The 18,134-nt window shown below is 44.8% G+C and overlaps 1 protein-coding gene across 1 annotated transcript; it reads right to left on the bottom strand.

Moving 5' to 3' along the window:
• Positions 1-1,243: 1,243 nt before the first annotated feature.
• LOC134340630 (endonuclease domain-containing 1 protein-like) lies at positions 1,244-10,297 on the bottom strand. Its single transcript, XM_063038076.1, has 2 exons — positions 9,812-10,297; positions 1,244-4,002 (listed from the first exon to the last, which is right to left on the bottom strand). The coding sequence occupies exons 1-2, from the start codon at positions 10,118-10,120 to the stop codon at positions 3,334-3,336; spliced, it is 978 nt and encodes a 325-aa protein (XP_062894146.1). The 5' UTR covers positions 10,121-10,297; the 3' UTR covers positions 1,244-3,333.
• Between the last annotated feature and the right edge of the window lie 7,837 nt (positions 10,298-18,134).

The raw sequence follows: 18,134 nt of genomic DNA, 5'->3' as shown, positions 1-18,134 counted from the left end.
CCCTCTTGCATCAGTCATTTCCCTCTCTCTCCCCTCAGTCTCACTCCCTCCCCCTCCCACCCCTACTTCGCCCTCCCTTCTCCCACTCTCTCTGTCCCCCTCCTTCTCTATCTCTCGATCTTCCTTTGCGCTCCTTTCCACACTCTCCCTTTTCCTACCCCTCCCCTCCACCCCCTTCCTCTACCTCCTTCAATCTCCCTGCACCTCCATCCCCCTCCCCTATCTCTATCTTCTTCCCTCTCCTTCTCTTTCTTTCCCTCCCTCCACCCCCTCTGCCCCTCTCCCTTCCCTCACTCTCCAGCACTCATTCACCCAGGACCCTTTAACACTTCCGTATTTCCAGACCAGTGCATTACGCTTCGTCAGTCCAAGTTTAGTCCACTCCTCGATCATCCATCACTCCCTTGGATCAGCCCATCATCCTCCCTCTCAACCCCTCTCAGAGAGGCACAGTTATCTTGGCCGTTCTGCATCCTTTGCTTCTCCCGACGTGGAGAATTCTCACTTTGACAAATTGCCAGTGTCTTTGACAAAGCAATGTTCATCTTTCTATTCTCTAACCGGAGGACCCAGTCGGCACTAATTTTGGGATGACTGAAATATGGACTAAGGATGTGCTGCTGAGGCTTTATAAGGCTTTGCTCAGACTGTATTTGAAGTAGTTGGGCCATATTTAAGGAAGGATGAGCTGGTATTGGAGAGATAAAGAGAATCCAGAGGAGGTTCATGAGAACGATCCCAGGAATGAAAAGATCAGCCTGTAAGAAGCATTGGAAAACTCCAAGCCTGTGTTCGATGGAAGGCCTGGATAGAGTGGATTTGGAGAGGATGTTTCCGTTAGTATGAGAGTCTAGGGTCTGATGTTACAGCCTCAGAATAAAGGAATATCCCTTTAGAACAGAGATGAGCAGGAATTTCTTTAGCCAGAAGGTGGTGAATCTGCGGAATTCATTGGCACAGGTGCCTGTGGAAGCCAACTCATTGAGCGCATTTAAAGCAGCGGTCAATAGTTTCTTGATTGGTAAAGGAGTTGAGGGTTACAGAGAGAATGTGAGAGAATGGGAATGAGAAAGGATCAGCCATGACTAAATGGTGGAGCATACCTGATGGGCCAAGTGGCCTATTTTCAGTCTTAAATCATGGTTTTATGGTGTCCTGGCCTTAGAATCTGTGTGTGACAGGTTTGATCCCCGAGACTGCCAAAGATAGTTTGCAGACATTAACACAAGGGATATAAATTGTAGATTTTTATTTGATGAAGAATCACACAATGGATTACAAACTTCACTATTAATGATCTGTGAACTCTCCGCTTTTCGTTGTGTTACATTGAATGTCCAGCTATCGCTGATTTCCTCACGAGGCAGACATTAATTAATAAAATTCATTGGCAATTGATTGACAAAATTATCATCTGTAAATATATGCAAACTGGGTAACTCAAAGCCCATGCAAACTACATTAAAAATGTGTGCAAGAAGTATCCGATGATTAAATCCATTTATGTAATGTGGATTGCATATAAACCAACAAATCGAATCCCTAAAGCAAAAAACATAAGATCTACAGGAGGAATTCACTTCCCAATGGACCTTATGCATAGATTTGCATCAATACTTACAAAGTTTAAAATTACTAATAAGTTATTTTTTGTTAATTGCAAGACAGAAGCTGCTGTTCCTGATTCATGTGGCCATTTTCATCTTCCTTCCTAAAGCAAAAAGGGGAAGGGATTTGCTTCTAAACTCTTCAACCATCTGAGGTGAAAGAGACACTCTTGTGCTTTTTCCACCACACAGCCGGTGATGTGGATGCCAAGCAATTGAAAGCTGTTCACCCTCTCAACCCCAGATCCATTGATGCCAACAGGGGTTAGCCTATCTCCATTCCTCCTGTAATCCACAACCAGCTCCTTTGTTTTTGTGATATTGAGGGAGAGGTTGTTTTCTTAACACCGCTGTGTCCGGGTGATGACTTCTCTGTAGGCTGCCTTGTTATTATTTGAGATTAGGCCAATCAATGTAGTATCGTCAGCAAATTTAGTTAGCAGGTTAGAGCTGTGGGTGGCGACATAGTCATAAACAGATAGTAAAGGAGGCGGCTTTGGACACCGCCCTGAGAGGCACCTTTGTTGAGGATCAAAGGGGCAGAGGTTAGGGAGACCACTCTTGCCACCTGCTGGCGATCTGACAGGAAGTCCAGGATCTAGCTGCACAAGGCAGGGTGAAGGCCGACGTCTCTGAGCTTTTTGTCAAGCCTGGACGGAATTATGGTGTTGAATATTGAACAGTGCTCTCATATAAGCATCCTTAGGTAATTTCTAAGTAAGTACATGTTCAGCATAGTCAGCCGAAGGGCCTGTATTGTGCTCTAGTTTTTCTATTTTCCTATATTTCTCCAGATATGTAAGAACAGTGTGTAGAGCTGTCGCTATTGCGTCATCTGTTGATCGGTTGTGTCGGTAGGCAAGGAATGGGGTTGAAGGGTTAATGCATCAAATGAAATGGCCTTTATTGCTAGAGGGATTGAATTCAAGAGCAGGGAGGTCATGCTGCAACTATACAGGGTACTGGTGAGGCCGCACCTGGAGTACTGTGTGCAATTCTGGTCTCCATATTTGAGGAAGGATATACTGGCTTTGGAGGCAGTGCAGAGGAAGGTCACCAGGTTGATTCCAGGGATGAAGGGGTTAACCTATGAGGAGAGATTTTGTCGCCTGGGACTATACTCTCTGGAATTCAGATGAACGAGAAGAGAGCTTATGGAAACATGCAAAATTTGAAAGGGATAGATAAGATAGAAGCAGATAAGTTGTTTCCACTGGTAGGTAAGACTAGAACTGGGGGACATTGCCTCAAGATTCAGGGGAGAAGATTTAGGGCGAAGATGAGGAGAAACTGTTTCTCCCAGAGAGTGGTGAATCTGTGGAATTTTCTGTCCAGGGAAGCAGTTGAGGCTTCTTCACTAAATATATTTAAGAAACAGTTAGATAGATTTTTACATAGTAAGGGAATTAAGGGTTATGGGGAAAGACAGCTAGATGGAGCTGAGTTTACGGACAGATCAGCCATGATCTTATTGAATGGCGGGGCAAGCTCGATAGGCCGGATGGCCTACTCCTGCTCCTATTTCTTATGTCTTATGATGGATATAGCAGAAAAGATTCAATGTGCTGAATGGCCTATTTCTAATCCAAGGACTGAAGAAGGAATATGTTAGGAGAGGAGAGTGCTTTATGGGGAAAAAGGGAAGGAGAAGGGACACATGAGGGAGGTGAAGAGAAGGAGTACGAGGGGAATGCAAAAGGAGAGCGGGAGAAGGGACTAGCAACTATTACTTGCTGTTAGACTGGCGGGGCAAAATATACGACTGAGCAACACACGAACTCTGTCTCTTCCTTTTTAACCTAGGTCTTGGTATTTCATTTAGCAAAGCGTTCACCAGTCGATTGTTCTCCACTTCGTCATTTTGACTTGTTCCCCTGCACTGCTGAAAGATCGTCACGTTCAGTTTTCTCTGCAGCTGCCGTACTGATATCCGTGTTGCATTCTTATTGGTCAGCAACTCTTTCATGTATGCAATGGAAAAGTCCAGCTTGGTATTCAGTGTTGAACTATGCACAACCGGACTCCCAGATGAGGTGCAGCAAGCAGCTGACCATATCAGCTCAGGCACCGCAACCTTATTGCTCATACTTCCCCCTGTGTAATTAGCAGAGCCCGTTACCACGTACATCTGACTGCCATTGTTCTGACATTTCTCCGCCAATATTTTAATGAATTTCTCCGCATAATGATACCATTTCTTATTAGCAGAACCACTCATAGGGATTGCATTAGTGAGGGTGAAGCTGGCTCTCTGATCATCTCCTTCATTGAAGTCAAACGGGTACAGATGTCCTTGTTCATAACCTGATTTTCTGTAATCTGCGACCATCGCTTGTTTTTGACTGGCCTTTTTCTTGCTGTGAATCATTGCAGGACTGGCGGTCGGATCATCAATCTAAAACCAGCAGAAATTAGTCCATAGTAAATATTCACTATTTATAAAATTAGCTAAGAGAGGTCTCAATCAACTTCAATTCCTCAATCAAGGATACTCATGGCTAGTGGTTAACGAAGACTGATTGTAATCTGCCCAAAGATCACTTCTGACCCTCTGTTTGACAGTAACTAGTTTCCTAGTAGTTCCCATTAGTGGAGGACTCAGTGACCAGTGGTGCAAGACGCAGATGAGGAGATGGAGATGTTTATGGCAATAAGGGCCGAGGATGGGTAACAGGAAGAGGCCGAGGGTCAACCAAGCCCTTCGAAAGGAATTCAGTGTCATCAGGGAGAGAAAGTTGCAGATGTATGTGGGAAGAAGAAAGGACAGAGGGTAAGGATGGTCAGTATCACCGACACTAAAACGAGCTTCTAGAGCAGGGTCCTAACTGGCTGTATCATGGTCTGGTATGGTAATTCGAATGCACAGACACATACAGTAAGAAACTGCAGAGAGCAGTGGACTCTGAACAGTACTGTAGTCACTTTATGCATTGCACCACCATAAAAAGACCTCACGACATATGTCAGTTACGATAAAAATGATTCTGATATGGGTCATTATTGTGGACTGAGAGTAGGTAGGGGACAGTGAGATGGAAATTCATGGTTGGGGAAAGGGGAAGGGAAAGGGGAAGGGAGAGGGAAGGGAGCGAGGAGCACCAGAGAGACATTCTGTACTGATCAATAAACCAATGGTTTAATATCAAATTACTTCCCCTGGTGTCTCAAGGCTGGGTATGTTTGCACAACTCCCGCCTGGCACTCCTTTTCTACCACTCGTCCCCTACCCCTCCGCAATGCTCCACCCTCACCGTTACTAATAACCTTTGCTCCTGCCAGACTTACAAACTTGCTCTCTGCTCCATGTTGACAAATACTGTCCAGTGCAGAAGTCTTAGGCAGCAAGGAAATATATAGATATATATAAAATCTGATCACTAACTTTCCACTTCTTGTGTTCTAATTGTGTTCTTTCTAATTTTTAAAAAAATGTATATAATTTGTTTTTATCGTGAATGCTGTTTATCTGATTCTTTGTGCCTATGACACTGCTGCAAGAAAGTTTCTTTTTCATTTCACCTGTCTGTACATGTACGCATGTAGATGACCATAAACAATATTAACTATTGAAATTCACGTAACTGCAGATGCCGACAATCTGAGGTAAAAACAGAATATCCTGGAAATATTCACATCTGTTTAAATTTGGGGAATGGTTCTGATGGGATAGCTCTCCCAGGACTGACGTAGGCTTGCTAGGTGGAATAGTCTCCTCCTGCACTGTAACTTTCCACATTCCTCAGCATTTTCAGAGGGGACAATTTACAGTGAGAAGGTGTCCATAAAGTGGCAACTGGATGCAACTTCCTTCATTATTAGAGCAGAACAAACAGAAACACAGGATTATGCCATTCAGCCCCTTAATCCTGTCATAAAATTCAGTAAGACTATGGGTGATCTTTCATTTCTGTGTCATTTTCCTGCATGAATCCAATATCCATGACTCCCCTTAATATGTACAGGTATGTTGCTCTTAGCATATTTCAAACACTGACACTGAATGTACATTGCACCCAATTCCAATATCTGCAGTCTCCTGTCTCTAAACTGGGGAAAACAGGGATTCATACCCTGGCGTCAGTTGGCCCCTTTGTACACTTACAGATGGACTTTACTGATTCACCTCAATGGGAAAGGTCTAAGTATGTATTAGTCATTATAAATCTCTTCTCACGATGGGTTGAAACATTTCCTTGTTGAACGAATGATGCAGTTACAGTGGCGAGATATTTGTTAAAGGAAATAATCCCGCGATTTGGGATTGCCTGGACACTATCTAGGGACAATGGTACCCATTTCACTGGTAAAGTCATTAAATTAATATGCAAAGCCTTACAGGTGGATTAAAATTTCCATTGTAGCTACCATCCTCAATCAACGGGCCTAGTGGAAAGGAAGAAATGAACAAATAAAACAAATTTAACAAAATGTGTGAGGAAACGGGACTGAAGTGGAGACTGGTTCTGTTTTTGGTCCTGATGACTTCACTACTAATAGAACCATTGGCTTATCCCGACACTAAATCACCATGGGATGGGCCTTACGTATCATCGGATACGCCACAGGGAGTTAAGCAGATGGATGTAAATAACCTGGATTCTGAGTCATTGCATTACTCTTAAAAAAAAATACCAGATATCATCAATGGGTAAAGGAAGACCAGCAACCACCTGCAGACGATAAGTCCCACAAAATCGAGCCCAGAGATTCCGTGGTGATGCAGACGTTTGAAAAAAAATAATTATTTGGAATTGCGATTTGAAGGACCATTTCAGGTGTTACTGGTTACCAATACAACCATCAAGGTAAGAGAAAAGCCGTCGCCACTTCATGCCTCTGACTGTAAGAAAGTTCATAACGATGTAAAAAACAGAGTCCTAATGACAGCGGTTGGATTAGCACGTGTCCTTTCTCTGACAGATGTAACTGCCTTGAGAGCTGTCTTATGATTGACTTACGAACATGCAAACAGGACCAATATCTCAAGCTACACACATCAAAGTTGCTGGTGAACGCAGCAGGCCAAGCAGCATCTGTAGGAAGAGGTGCAGTCGACATTTCAGACCGAGACCCTTCGTCAGGACAGCTCAAGCTGCTGGGTTTGCAGAAATGGGTGTGTCCCTTTTACCTGTACCCTTTAGTGAAACAGAGATGAACTGTTACTCGATTTGGTCCGAGCCCTCTGCCCTGGAAACGTTTGGTACATGATAAGACTCAGAAACACAGACCCCCTTGCTCACCTTTTCGGTGCAGGAATGTCATTGGGGGAAGATGAAGATATTAATTTGGAAACAAGTGGTTTAGAGGATAGTGTATACCTCCATACGGCAATGCCAAGCCCTGAGTAAATGGAGTTTTTCTCGTCCTTGGGGAAAGGTAACACTTGCCTATGGAACTGGTAAAGCAGCACAGGAACTGATTAGCATGGCATCAGCATTGGAAAAAATTAACGAGTGAAACTGCACATACACTTGATCAAATAAAAAATATATAAATTGTCGACAGAGTCGGCGGTGGTCTGTACAGTAGCATTGCAAACCAAAGGGTTTGTTTTATCCAAAAAAGGAGGCAAGTGTGCCCTGATTGGACAAAAATATTGTATTTCATACCAGATGAATCCGAAGACATAACTAACTTTCTGTTTCAAATCCAAGAGGCTACCAATCAGTGGGAGATCAATTTCACAATTGTAACTCTCTAGGAAGGGGATGGTGGGCGATGATTCTACTTTATGGTATAATCATTGGTACAATAATAATAGCTGTTATTGTTTTGTGAATTTTGTGTAGTATAGTAGGACGGAGAAGGAGGGGATATTGAAAATGGGTATCTGTCAGTGCTGACTAGAAAAATGCTTAACAGAAGTTCTGAGACTGTATCATTATAGTAATATTTAAAATCACTTTGATTACTGTACTCATACCTAACAGTTGTGTATTGAAGATAATTGTGTTATTGTGAAATGACAAACGAGGAGAAATGTGGAAATACAGTATATCTGTAACCCTGAAGTCTTTATCTGTTTATAATTTCTGTAAAATGCAATGTGCCAAAATGGAACCTGTGTGATTCCAGAGTGCTTTGCTAGTTTGGATGGAGGCTTACAAGAAGTCTGCATGTGTTTTATATCAAGATGTATGTTTATGGCAGGAATGTTTAGACAACGGAGTAAAACAGGGCAGAACTGTCGTGGGAGAAGAAGCCTCTAAAGGCAAATAGACTGATTAGAGAATAAATGCCAGGAACCAGAGATGGTTCCAGGTAAGGAAGGAATGTTATGGAATGGAACAAACTAATTACTGGTCCCTGTACAAGTGGTTTGTTTTGAGCTACGAACTTAATGTAGGGAAGCAGACTTAACTTGTAAGTAAATAATAATTGAGCCTATCATTTGACCTACTCTGAATTTTTTGTAGTCGGTTACTGTATGTTAGAAGTCCCAGCTGACTAGAACACAACAACACTCACACTAATACACTCTCTGTCACACATACACTCATACTAACAAACACATGCACGCATGCACACACATATACACACACCATCTCTCTCTCTCTCACACTCACACACACACACACACACACACACACACACACACTCTATTTCTCTTGCTGTCTCATACACATACAGAGGAAGTCTCTGTATTTCCTGACTCAACTTGTCTTAGATCAATAATGAGATCTTCTCGAAGTTCAAAATTACCATATTCTATCTTGAGATTCATTTTCTTGAAGTTATTGACTGGGAAAAAAGAAATACAATAGAATTTTATGAAAAAAGACTGACAATCGATGTACAAAAGAAGTCAAACTGTACCACTACAAATAATACTGAGAACACGAGTTGTAAAGAGTTCTTGAAAGTGAGACTTTAGGTTGTGGAATCAGTTCAGAGTTGAGGTGAATGAAGTTATCCACACTGGTTAAAGGAGCCTTGATGATGAATGCTGTTTTCTTGTGGTAGGAATCCACGTAAATGTACTCAAAGGTCGGGAAGGCTTTGCCTGTGATAGACTGGATTGGATCCACCACTCTCTGTAATCTTTCCAATCCTGGCCATTGGTATTTGCATGCCTGACCAGGATGGAAACAGTCAGGATAATCTCCACACTCCATGGATAGAGGTTTGTCAGATATTTAGATGTCATGTCACGTCATGTTGAATCTGCACAGGTGAGGTTCAGGGTGGAAATTCTGCCTTTGAAATAAGTGGAGAGCTTTGTGAATTTCCTGATAAGGGAATGGAGGGGCATAGGGACTGGACATCCAGCTGATAGGGATGGAGGGGTAATAGAGACTGGACAGCCACCTGATGGGGATGGAGGGGTAATAGAGACAGGACATCCACCTGATGGGGATGGAGGTGTATAGGGACTGGACAGCCACATGATGTGGATGGAGGTTTATAGGGATGGACATCCATCAGATGGGGATGGAGGGGTTGTTGGGACTGGCAGGCGCCTGATGGGGATGGAGGGATTATAGAGAATGTACAGCCACCTGATGGGGATAGAGGGTTCTCGGGACTGGACATCCACCTAATGGGGATGGAAGAATGCAGGAGGTCCTCACAGAAACCAATAGAATAGTGAAAGACCTCAATAGAGTGCATATGAAGTGGATTTTCCTATGGTGGGTAGTCTAAGAGCAGATGACACATCCTCAGAATAGAGAGGCGTTCTTTTAGAATGGAGATAGGAGGAATATCTTTAGCCAAAGATAGTGAATCTATATAATTCATTGCTACAGGCAGCTGTGGGGGACATGTCTTTATGTATAATCTAGGGCGGAGGTTGATGGATTCTTGAAAAAAACAGGATATTGAGTGTAAACATGGATCAGCCAATGGCCGAGCAGACTCGAAGGGTCAAATGGCCTAATTCTGCTCCTGTATCTTATAGTCATGTGGTCAAATAGTTTGGCATGGTCTAGATTGACGAAAGGTGCTGCTTTTACAGTGCTCTGTGACTCTGCAAAACTGCACATCATGGGAAAACAGAAACTTGCAGGAAATAATGTGGTTAGAAGGAGGACAAGCTGCCTCCACACACACATTGGCAGAATCAGGATCGAACCTGTGTCTCTGGCAGTCTGAGGCAATAGTTCTAGTCACTGGTCCACTGTGCCTCTCCTTGACTGCGCTTTTGTATGCAAATAAACCCGATGCCCATGGGGACACAAACCTTAGGAGCTGCTGTATCTTACCTGAGGCTCATGACACCAGTTACAGATTCTCTGACCTTTCACCATCCTTCTGTTCCCCTGATACTTGTAGGCAGAGTAGACTGGGATCCTCAAGTCTGTCCGGTACAAAGTGGCGAAACGATACTGGTTTTTGTAGACCTGACAGATCCTGACCAGGTTGCCCATGTTTTCGAATCCCTGCGGTGGGTTACCGTCCTTGAAGAAAGAATTACATTCCCGGAAGTCTGCAACCACTCTCCCCTGCACTGTCCCAGGTTGGGAGATTGCCAGGAGCAGGAACCAGACCAGAGTGCTGAGCCCAAAGGCCATGCTGAGTAGAGGGGGCTTCAACCCTTGGTTGACAAGCCGATGATCTGTGTCACAGCAGTTTCCCGGGGGTAAGTTCTGCAAGACAGAACCTTCTGGAATGAGGGAGCACAAAGGAGAGCGAGACACTCACTCAGGCTCCTTTGTTTTACTTTTATATGGTGATAAGGAAGGAACTTTATGCTCCTTCCGAGAACAGTGAGTGCTGGCGTGAGCAAAGTCAGCAGATTTCTACTGCCTGGTCTGCTGAAAATGCTGAACTTGTGCAACTGGGGCCGGCTTTGGGCCGGGGGCGGGGTGGGGTGTGACTTCAGTACTTCCTCATGCATCACTGTCCCAGTGAGGAGGCCATCAAAGTTCAAAGTAAATTTATTATCAAAGTATGTAAATAAATTGATAGCTAGCAGGTAAATAGTACTGAGAACATGAAGCTCTAGAGTCCTTGAAAGTGAGTCTGTTCAGTGTTGGAGTGAGTGCAGTTATCCACGCTGGTTCAGCAGCCTGGTAGTTGAGGGGTAATAACTGGTCCTGAAACTGGTGGTGTGGGATCTAAAGCTCTTGGACCTTCTTCCTGATGGCAGCAGTGAGAAGCGAGCATGGCCTGGATGATAGGGGTCCTTGATGATGGATGCTGCACCCTGGGGAAATGGTGGGGAGGGCTTTCCCTCTGATGGACTGGGCTGTATCCACCACTTTTTGTCAGCTTTCCCATCCTTGGACATTGGTGCTTCCATACCAGACTGCGAGGCATCCATTCAGGATGCCCTCCACTGCACATCTATAGAGGTTTGTCAAAGTTTTAGATGTGGTGCTGAATCTGCACAGACTTCTAAGTGGCGATCCTGCTATGCCCTCTTTGTGAAGGCACTTACGTTTTGGACCCAGGAACGATCCTCTGACGCGATAGTGCTAAGGGAACATACACTATGGGCCATAGACTCAATGTTAAGAGACGGCTGCTTCAGCAAAGCCTGGATGGTGGTGGGGGTGTGGGGGTGTGGGGGTGTGGGGGGCTGGTGGTCCTTGATGATGGATGCTGCTTTGACAAAGTCCCACATGGTAGACTGGTCCAGAACGTCACACTGTGGTGAATACAGAGTCTGCTAGGCAACCGGGTAACAGCATATTCTTGCTTGTAGCAGGCAGGTGGCGATGTTTTTCTGATTTGGAGACCTGTGACAAGTGGTGTGCCACAGGGATCAGTGTTGGGTACCTTGTGTGTCACGTTCATTAATCACTTAGTCATAGTCATAGAGTTAGGAAACACAGATTTGTACTCTGCATTTTCCTTTGCAACTGGATTCAGAAATTCCTGACCAACAGACTGCAATCAGGAACACCTCCACAATGATTAACACTGGTGCTCCACAAGGCTGCGTCGTCAACCCCAACTCTACTCCCTGTACACTCAGACCCTCAGACCCTACTCTACTCCCTGTACACTCAGACCCTCAGACCCTACTCTACTCCCTGTACACTCAGACCCTCAGACCCTACTCTACTCCCTGTACACTCAGACCCTCAGACCCTACTCTACTCACTGTACACTCAGACCCTCAGACCCTACTCTACTCACTGTACACTCAGACCCTCAGACCCTCAGACCCTACTCTACTCTCTTTACACTCAAACCCTTAGACCCTCAGACCCTACTCTACTCTCTTTACACTCAGACCCTCAGACCCTGCTCTACTCCCTTTACACTCAGACCTTCAGACCCTGCTCTACTCCCTTTAAACTCAGACCCTCAGACCCTACTCTACTCTCTTTACACTCAGACCCTCAGACCCTGCTCTACTCCCTTTACACTCAGACCCTCAGACCCTACTCTACTCCTTGAACACTCAGACCCTCAGACCCTACTCTGCTCCCTTTACACTCAGACCCTCAGACCCTACTCTACTCCCTTTACACTCAGACCTTTAGACCCTGAGACCCTACTCTGCTCCCTTTACACTCAGACCCTCAGACCCTATTCTACTCCTTTTACACTCAGACCCTCAGACCCTACTCTACTCCTTGAACACTCAGACCCTTAGACCCTACTCTGCTCCCTTTACACTCAGACCCTCAGACCCTACTCTACTCCCTTTACACTCAGACCTTTAGACCCTCAGACCCTACTCTGCTCCCTTTACACTCAGACCCTCAGACTCTATTCTACTCCTTTTACACTCAGACCCTCAGACCCTACTCTACTCCTTGAACACTCAGACCCTCATACCCTACTCTACTCCCTGAACTCTCAGACCCTCAGACTCTACTGTCCTCCCTTTACACTCAGACCCTCAGACCCTACTCTGCTCCCTTTACACTCAGACCCTCAGACCCTACTCTACTCCCTTTACACTCAGACCTTTAGATCCTCAGACCCTACTCTACTCCTTGAACACTCAGACCCTCAGACCCTACTCTGCTCCCTTTACACTCAGACCCTCAGACCCTATTCTACTCCTTTTACACTCAGACCCTCAGACCCTACTCTAATCCTTGAACGCTCAGACCCTCAGACCCTACTCTGCTCCCTTTACACTCAGACCCTCAGACCCTATTCTACTCCTTTTACACTCAGACCCTCAGACCCTACTCTACTCCTTGAACACTCAGACCCTCAGACCCTACTCTACTCCCTGAACTCTCAGACCCTCAGACTCTACTGTCCTCCCTTTACACTCAGACCCTCAGACCCTACTCTACTCCTTGAACACTCAGACCCTCAGACCCTACTCTGCTCCCTTTACACTCAGACCCTCAGACCCTATTCTACTCCTTGAACACTCGTGACTTCATGGCCGGATTACTCTCTAACTCCACCTACAAGTTTGCAGGTGATACCCCGGCAGTGGGCCATTTCTTAAATAACAATGAGCTGGAGTACAGGAAGGTGGTAGAGGCTCAGTGACATGGTGTCATGATGCCAACCTTTTCCTCAAAGTCAGCAACAGTAAAGAGCTCCATCATTAACTTCAGGAGTGGGCGGGGGCTAGGGCTGGTTCACGTGCTGATGTCCACATCACCGGTATTGAGGTCAACAGCATTAGCAGCTTCAGGTTTCTCGGAGTGAACATCACCAATACCTTGTCCTGGTCCAATCACATTGTCTCCATGGTCAAGGAAGTTCACCAATGCTCTACTTCCTCAAGAAGCTGAAGAAATTTGACAAGTCCCTATTGACTCTGATTAATTTTCAACAATACGTGTTGAGAGCTCCGGAGAGCTGCGCCTTTTTGGTGCCAACTCTCTGGACGCGGAGCTCGAGAAATGCGACGCAACAGACTTTTAACATGTTAAATCAGCGAGCAGTTTGTTATGTCTCCCCTCTCACTGTGAAACAGGGACACCTCTTTTTCCCTTATTAGAGAGAGAGAGAGAGAGAGAGAGAGAGAGAGAGAGAGAGAGCCTGTGGTATGTCGAATTATCGGGTGAACTGCAGTTTTTGGGGTACTGCAAGTCTGTGTCTTTATTGATGCTTTGCTGCACACTTGAGTGCTCAGTGGAGGGTGCTGATGCTGTTTTGCTGGTGGGTTGGGGGTGTCGTTGCCTTGCTGTTGCATGTGCATGGGAGGGGGAATTGGAGAGGGAGATTTGGGGTTCTGAAGTTTTAACTGTCATTCATTCTTTGGGGCGCTCCTCTGTTTTTGTGGATGTCTGTGAAGAAAACGAATTTCAGGATGTATGTTGCATACATGTCTCTGACATTAAATGTACTTGTTGAAAGCATCCTAACTGAATATATTACAGCATGGTGTGGCGACTGCTCTGTGCATGTCTACAAGGAACTGCAGAGAGCTGTGGAACCAGCCCAGCACATGATGGAAATCCGCCTCCCCTCTATCAACATTAATTAATGTGAGGTGTCAAGGCATTTGAAGTGCATGAAGGGGGATTGGTAGTTTCGGTGTGTCCTGGACAACGTGAGCAGCGAGGGAAGGAGGTGCCTGGGGTCTGGCTCTTTCCTGTAATTTTGGAATCACCAGATTCTGGAATGATCCCAGACAACTGGAATGTTGCAAACGTCAATCTACTCTTCAAGAAGGGAGGGAGGCAAAAGAAAAGAAACAATGGACCAGTTCGACTGACCTCAGTGGTTGGGAAGATGTTGGAATTGACTGTTAAGGATGTGATTTTCGAGGACTTGGAGTCACATGATAAAATGGACCAAAGTTAGCGTAGTTTCCTTTAAGGCAAAATGTAGGAATTCTTTGAAGAAATAACAATCAGGATAGACAAAGGAGAATCGATGGATTTTCAGAAGGCCTTTTACAAGGTGCTGCACAGGAGGCTGCTTTACAAGTTAAGAGCCCTGATATTACAGGAAAGATTCTGGCATGGATAGAGCATTGACTGACGAGCTGGAGGAAAAGGGTGGGAATAAAAGGAGCTTTTGCTCACTGGCTTTCAGTGACTACCGGTGTTCCTCAGGGGTTGGTGTTAGAACCGCTCCTTTGTACGTTGTACAGTACTGTGTAAAATTCTTAGGCACATATATGTGGCTAGGACTTTTGCACAGTACTGTAGTAATTCTATGCTACTGTCCACTATACTACTGCCGCAAAAAGAAAAACAAATTTCATGATTTATGTGAGTGATGATAAACCTGATTCTGATTTGGGTCTCAGCTGTGGACTGAGAATCGGAAGGGAGCAGGGAGCTGGGATTCATGGGAAAAGGGGAAGGGAGAGGGAGGGGAGCAGAAGCACTGGAGAAATGTTCTGTAATGATCAATAAACAAATTGTTTGTAATTAAATGCCCTTGCCTGGTATCTTGGGTTTGGGTGTATTACCCCCTCCCCTGCCCCTCACACTGTTCCTCTGCCACCTGCCCCACACCCCTCACATGGCGCTCCACCCTCACCATTCCCAACATCCTTTGCTCCCGCCAGATTTACAAACTCGCTCTCCAGTCCATATTAACAAATACAGTACTGTGCAAAAGTCTAAGGCACACTCACTATATAAAGGAATTTTGCCCACAGTGCTGTATGTGACTTTGTGACCAAGTTTGCAGATGATAGAAAACAGGTGCAGCAGCAGAAATTGTTCAGGAAGCAGGGAGGCTGCAAAAGGACTTAGACAGATCAGGAGAATAGACAAAGAGGTGGCAGAGGAAATACAGTGTCAGAAAGTGTATGGTCATGCACTTCGGTAGAAGGAATAAAAGCACAGACTATTTTCTAAACGGAGAAAATTTTAAAAAATTGAGATGCAAAGGGACTTGGGGTCCTCATGCAGCTTTCCCCGAAGGTTAATTTGCAGGTTGAATTGATGGGGAGGAGGACAAATGCAATGTTAGCGTTCAGTTTGAGACGACTGGAATATAGAAGCAAGGATGTACTGCTGAGGCTTTGTAAGGTACTGGTCAGACCGCACTTGGAGTATTGTGAGTGTGACAAGATTGAAATTTTAAACAAGAGAAAATCTGCAGATGCTGGAAATCCAAACAACACACTGAAAATGCTGGAGGAACTCAAAAGGGCAGGCAGCATCTATGGAAAAACTTAGTCAACATTTCAGGCCGAAATCCTTCGGCAGGACTGGAAAAGATGAGTAGATTTGAAAGGTAGGGGAGGGGAGGGAGAAACGCAAGGTGATGGGTGAAACTGGGAGGGGGATGGGTGAAATAGAGAGCTGAGAAGTTGATTGGTGAAAGTGATACAGGGCTGGAGAAGGGATAATCTAAAGGAGGGAACAGAAGGCCAGGGAAAAAAGAAAAGTGGGAGGAGCACCAGAGGGAGGCGATGAGAAGGCAAGGAGATAAGGTGAGAGAGGGAAAAAGGGGATGAGGAATGGTGAAGAGGGGGTGGCATTACTGGAAGTTCGAGAAACCGGTGTTCATGCCATCAGATTGGAGACTACCCGAAGAGAATATAAACTGCTGCTCCTCCAACCTGAGTGTGGCCTCATCGTGAGAGTAAGGGAGGCCATGGATTGACATATCAGAATTGGAGTGGGAAGTGGAATTAAAATGGGTGGCCATTGCGAAATGGACAGGAACTACTGTGTACCACCCCAGGAAAATGGACAAGATCTACACCGTACCACCCCAGGGAAATGGACAAGATCTACACCAAAGCACTCTCAGCGAAATGGACAAGAACTATCAGATTGCCAAGGAGTAAATGCAAAAGCTATGGGGGAGAAATAAGAGAAATTATGACAGTAGAGTGAGATTTATGGAGTTACAACTTTGGAATTGTGTCCTAGTAAGGAATTGGACACCACACAGCGGCCCGGGAATGCTTCAAAACTATTGGGAGGCCTACATCCATATTGTCTGACTTGTTGGGGAGGATGTGTCAATCTATGAAGTAAAATGTGAACGAGGAAAGGGAAGATCCATTGCAATCTTGTCTTGCTATATGAACACCTGCCTTTGGATACCGAACCACAAATGGATATCACAACAGAGCAAGTGTATCTGCCAAAACGAAGCACCATGATTCATCCACCTAAAGGGAGGAAAGAGATGAACCAGCCAGAGACAATGAGGATGAATATTACTACCAAGTTGAATGCCCCCAGACTCACAGTAGCAAGGACTGCAATAGTTTTGAAGTAGGGCCTAAACAACCCGCTGAGCAGCAATTGGGGGTTGAGGATCCACAGGACTTCCGGTGTCAAATGCCTGAGAATGAGCACTTGTTGAGCTTACCTGCATGTGAATTATGCCAGTCCCTGTATCTTCATCTGTATCAAGTAACCCAAGTGATTTTCCTGCATTGGAAACGATTCCAGTTCCTGCATTTACACTAGCAACTGACGAACCAGACAACCAGATGGAGCAAAGACAAGGGAGTTCAAAGTTTCTTTGGAGAGAATGACAACCACCAAAATGCTTTACTTACAACAGGGTTGGGACCCACACAAGTCACAACATACAGACTGTAGACTGTGGGCCATATTGGTATCGGGCCTTGCCATATAACTGTGTAACATCAATGACTTCATGGCCACCTGTGCCTCAGTTCCTACATCAACTACCATTTGCCAACTGGAAGGCAAAGGAATGTTTCGTACACAGAAAAGTAGTGATTGCAAGTCTAACACTGGGAAGAGATGTCGGGTCAACAGTTGCTTTTGAGGGACAGTGTGTGACGAGGTTGAAGTCTGTTCAATTTAGTTAAAAGTAATTGTTCAAATATTTCTTTAAAGAGTTAAAATAATTTATTTGGTGTGAATATCATTTCATGTTGATAAAAAGGGACAGTACTTTACCAACATGAAAATTGTTTAATTGAAAATTCTGAGAATCTGTGTGCAAAGTGTCCAATATCCTTTCAGGGAGGTTTGTTAGTGCTATTGGGGAGGGTTTAAACTAGATTTGCAGGGGACTGGGAACCAGAGTACCAGAGCAGATAGTGGAGCGGGGGTGAAAGTAAATGATGTTAAAAGTTCATGCAAAGTCACAAACAGAAGCGTTGTGTGTGGTGGTAATAATCTTGTGAGGTGTGTCAATTCAATGCAAGGAGTATTGTGGGGAAGGCTAATGAGCTGAGGGCGTGGATTGACACGTGGAATTACGACATTATAGTCATTAGTGAAACTTGGCTACAGGAGGAGCAGGACTGGCAGCTTAATGTTCCAGGGTTCCAGTGTTTCAGACATGATAGGGGCAGAGGAATGAAAGGTGGGGGTGACATTGCTAGTCAGGGAAAATGTTACAGCAGTGCTCAGGCAGGACAGATTAGAGGGCTTGTCTAGCGAGGCCTTATGGGTGAAGCTGAGAAACAGGAAAGGTATGACTATGTTAATGGGGTTGTATTGTAGACCACCCAATAGTCAGCGAGAACTGGAGGAGCAAATCTGCAGTGAGATAGCAGACAACTGCAGGAAACATAAAGTTGTGATAGTAGGGGATTTTAATTTTCCACATATTGATTGGGACTCCCATAATGTTAAAGGTCTAGATGGGTTAGAGTTTGTAAAATGTGTTCAGGAAAGTTTTCTAAATCAATATATAGAGGTACCAACTAGAGAGGATGCAAAATTAGATCTCCTATTAGGAAACGAGTTAGGA

This window comes from Mobula hypostoma, chromosome X1 (genome assembly GCF_963921235.1).
Source record: "Mobula hypostoma chromosome X1, sMobHyp1.1, whole genome shotgun sequence".
In the NCBI taxonomy this organism is placed as follows: domain Eukaryota; kingdom Metazoa; phylum Chordata; class Chondrichthyes; order Myliobatiformes; family Myliobatidae; genus Mobula; species Mobula hypostoma.
The sequence above is the reverse complement of the archived record's forward strand: the minus strand, read 5'-3'. Positions and strand labels throughout refer to the sequence as shown.

Coding starts and splice junctions, on each gene's coding strand:
- LOC134340630 (XM_063038076.1), bottom strand. CDS start 10,120: ATGGCCTTTGGGCTCAGCACTCTGGTCTGGTTCCTGCTCCTGGCAATC. Junction 4,003..9,811: donor ACTGGTGTCATGAGCCTCAG/GTAAGATACAGC, acceptor TGCTGGTTTTAG/ATTGATGATCCGACCGCCAG.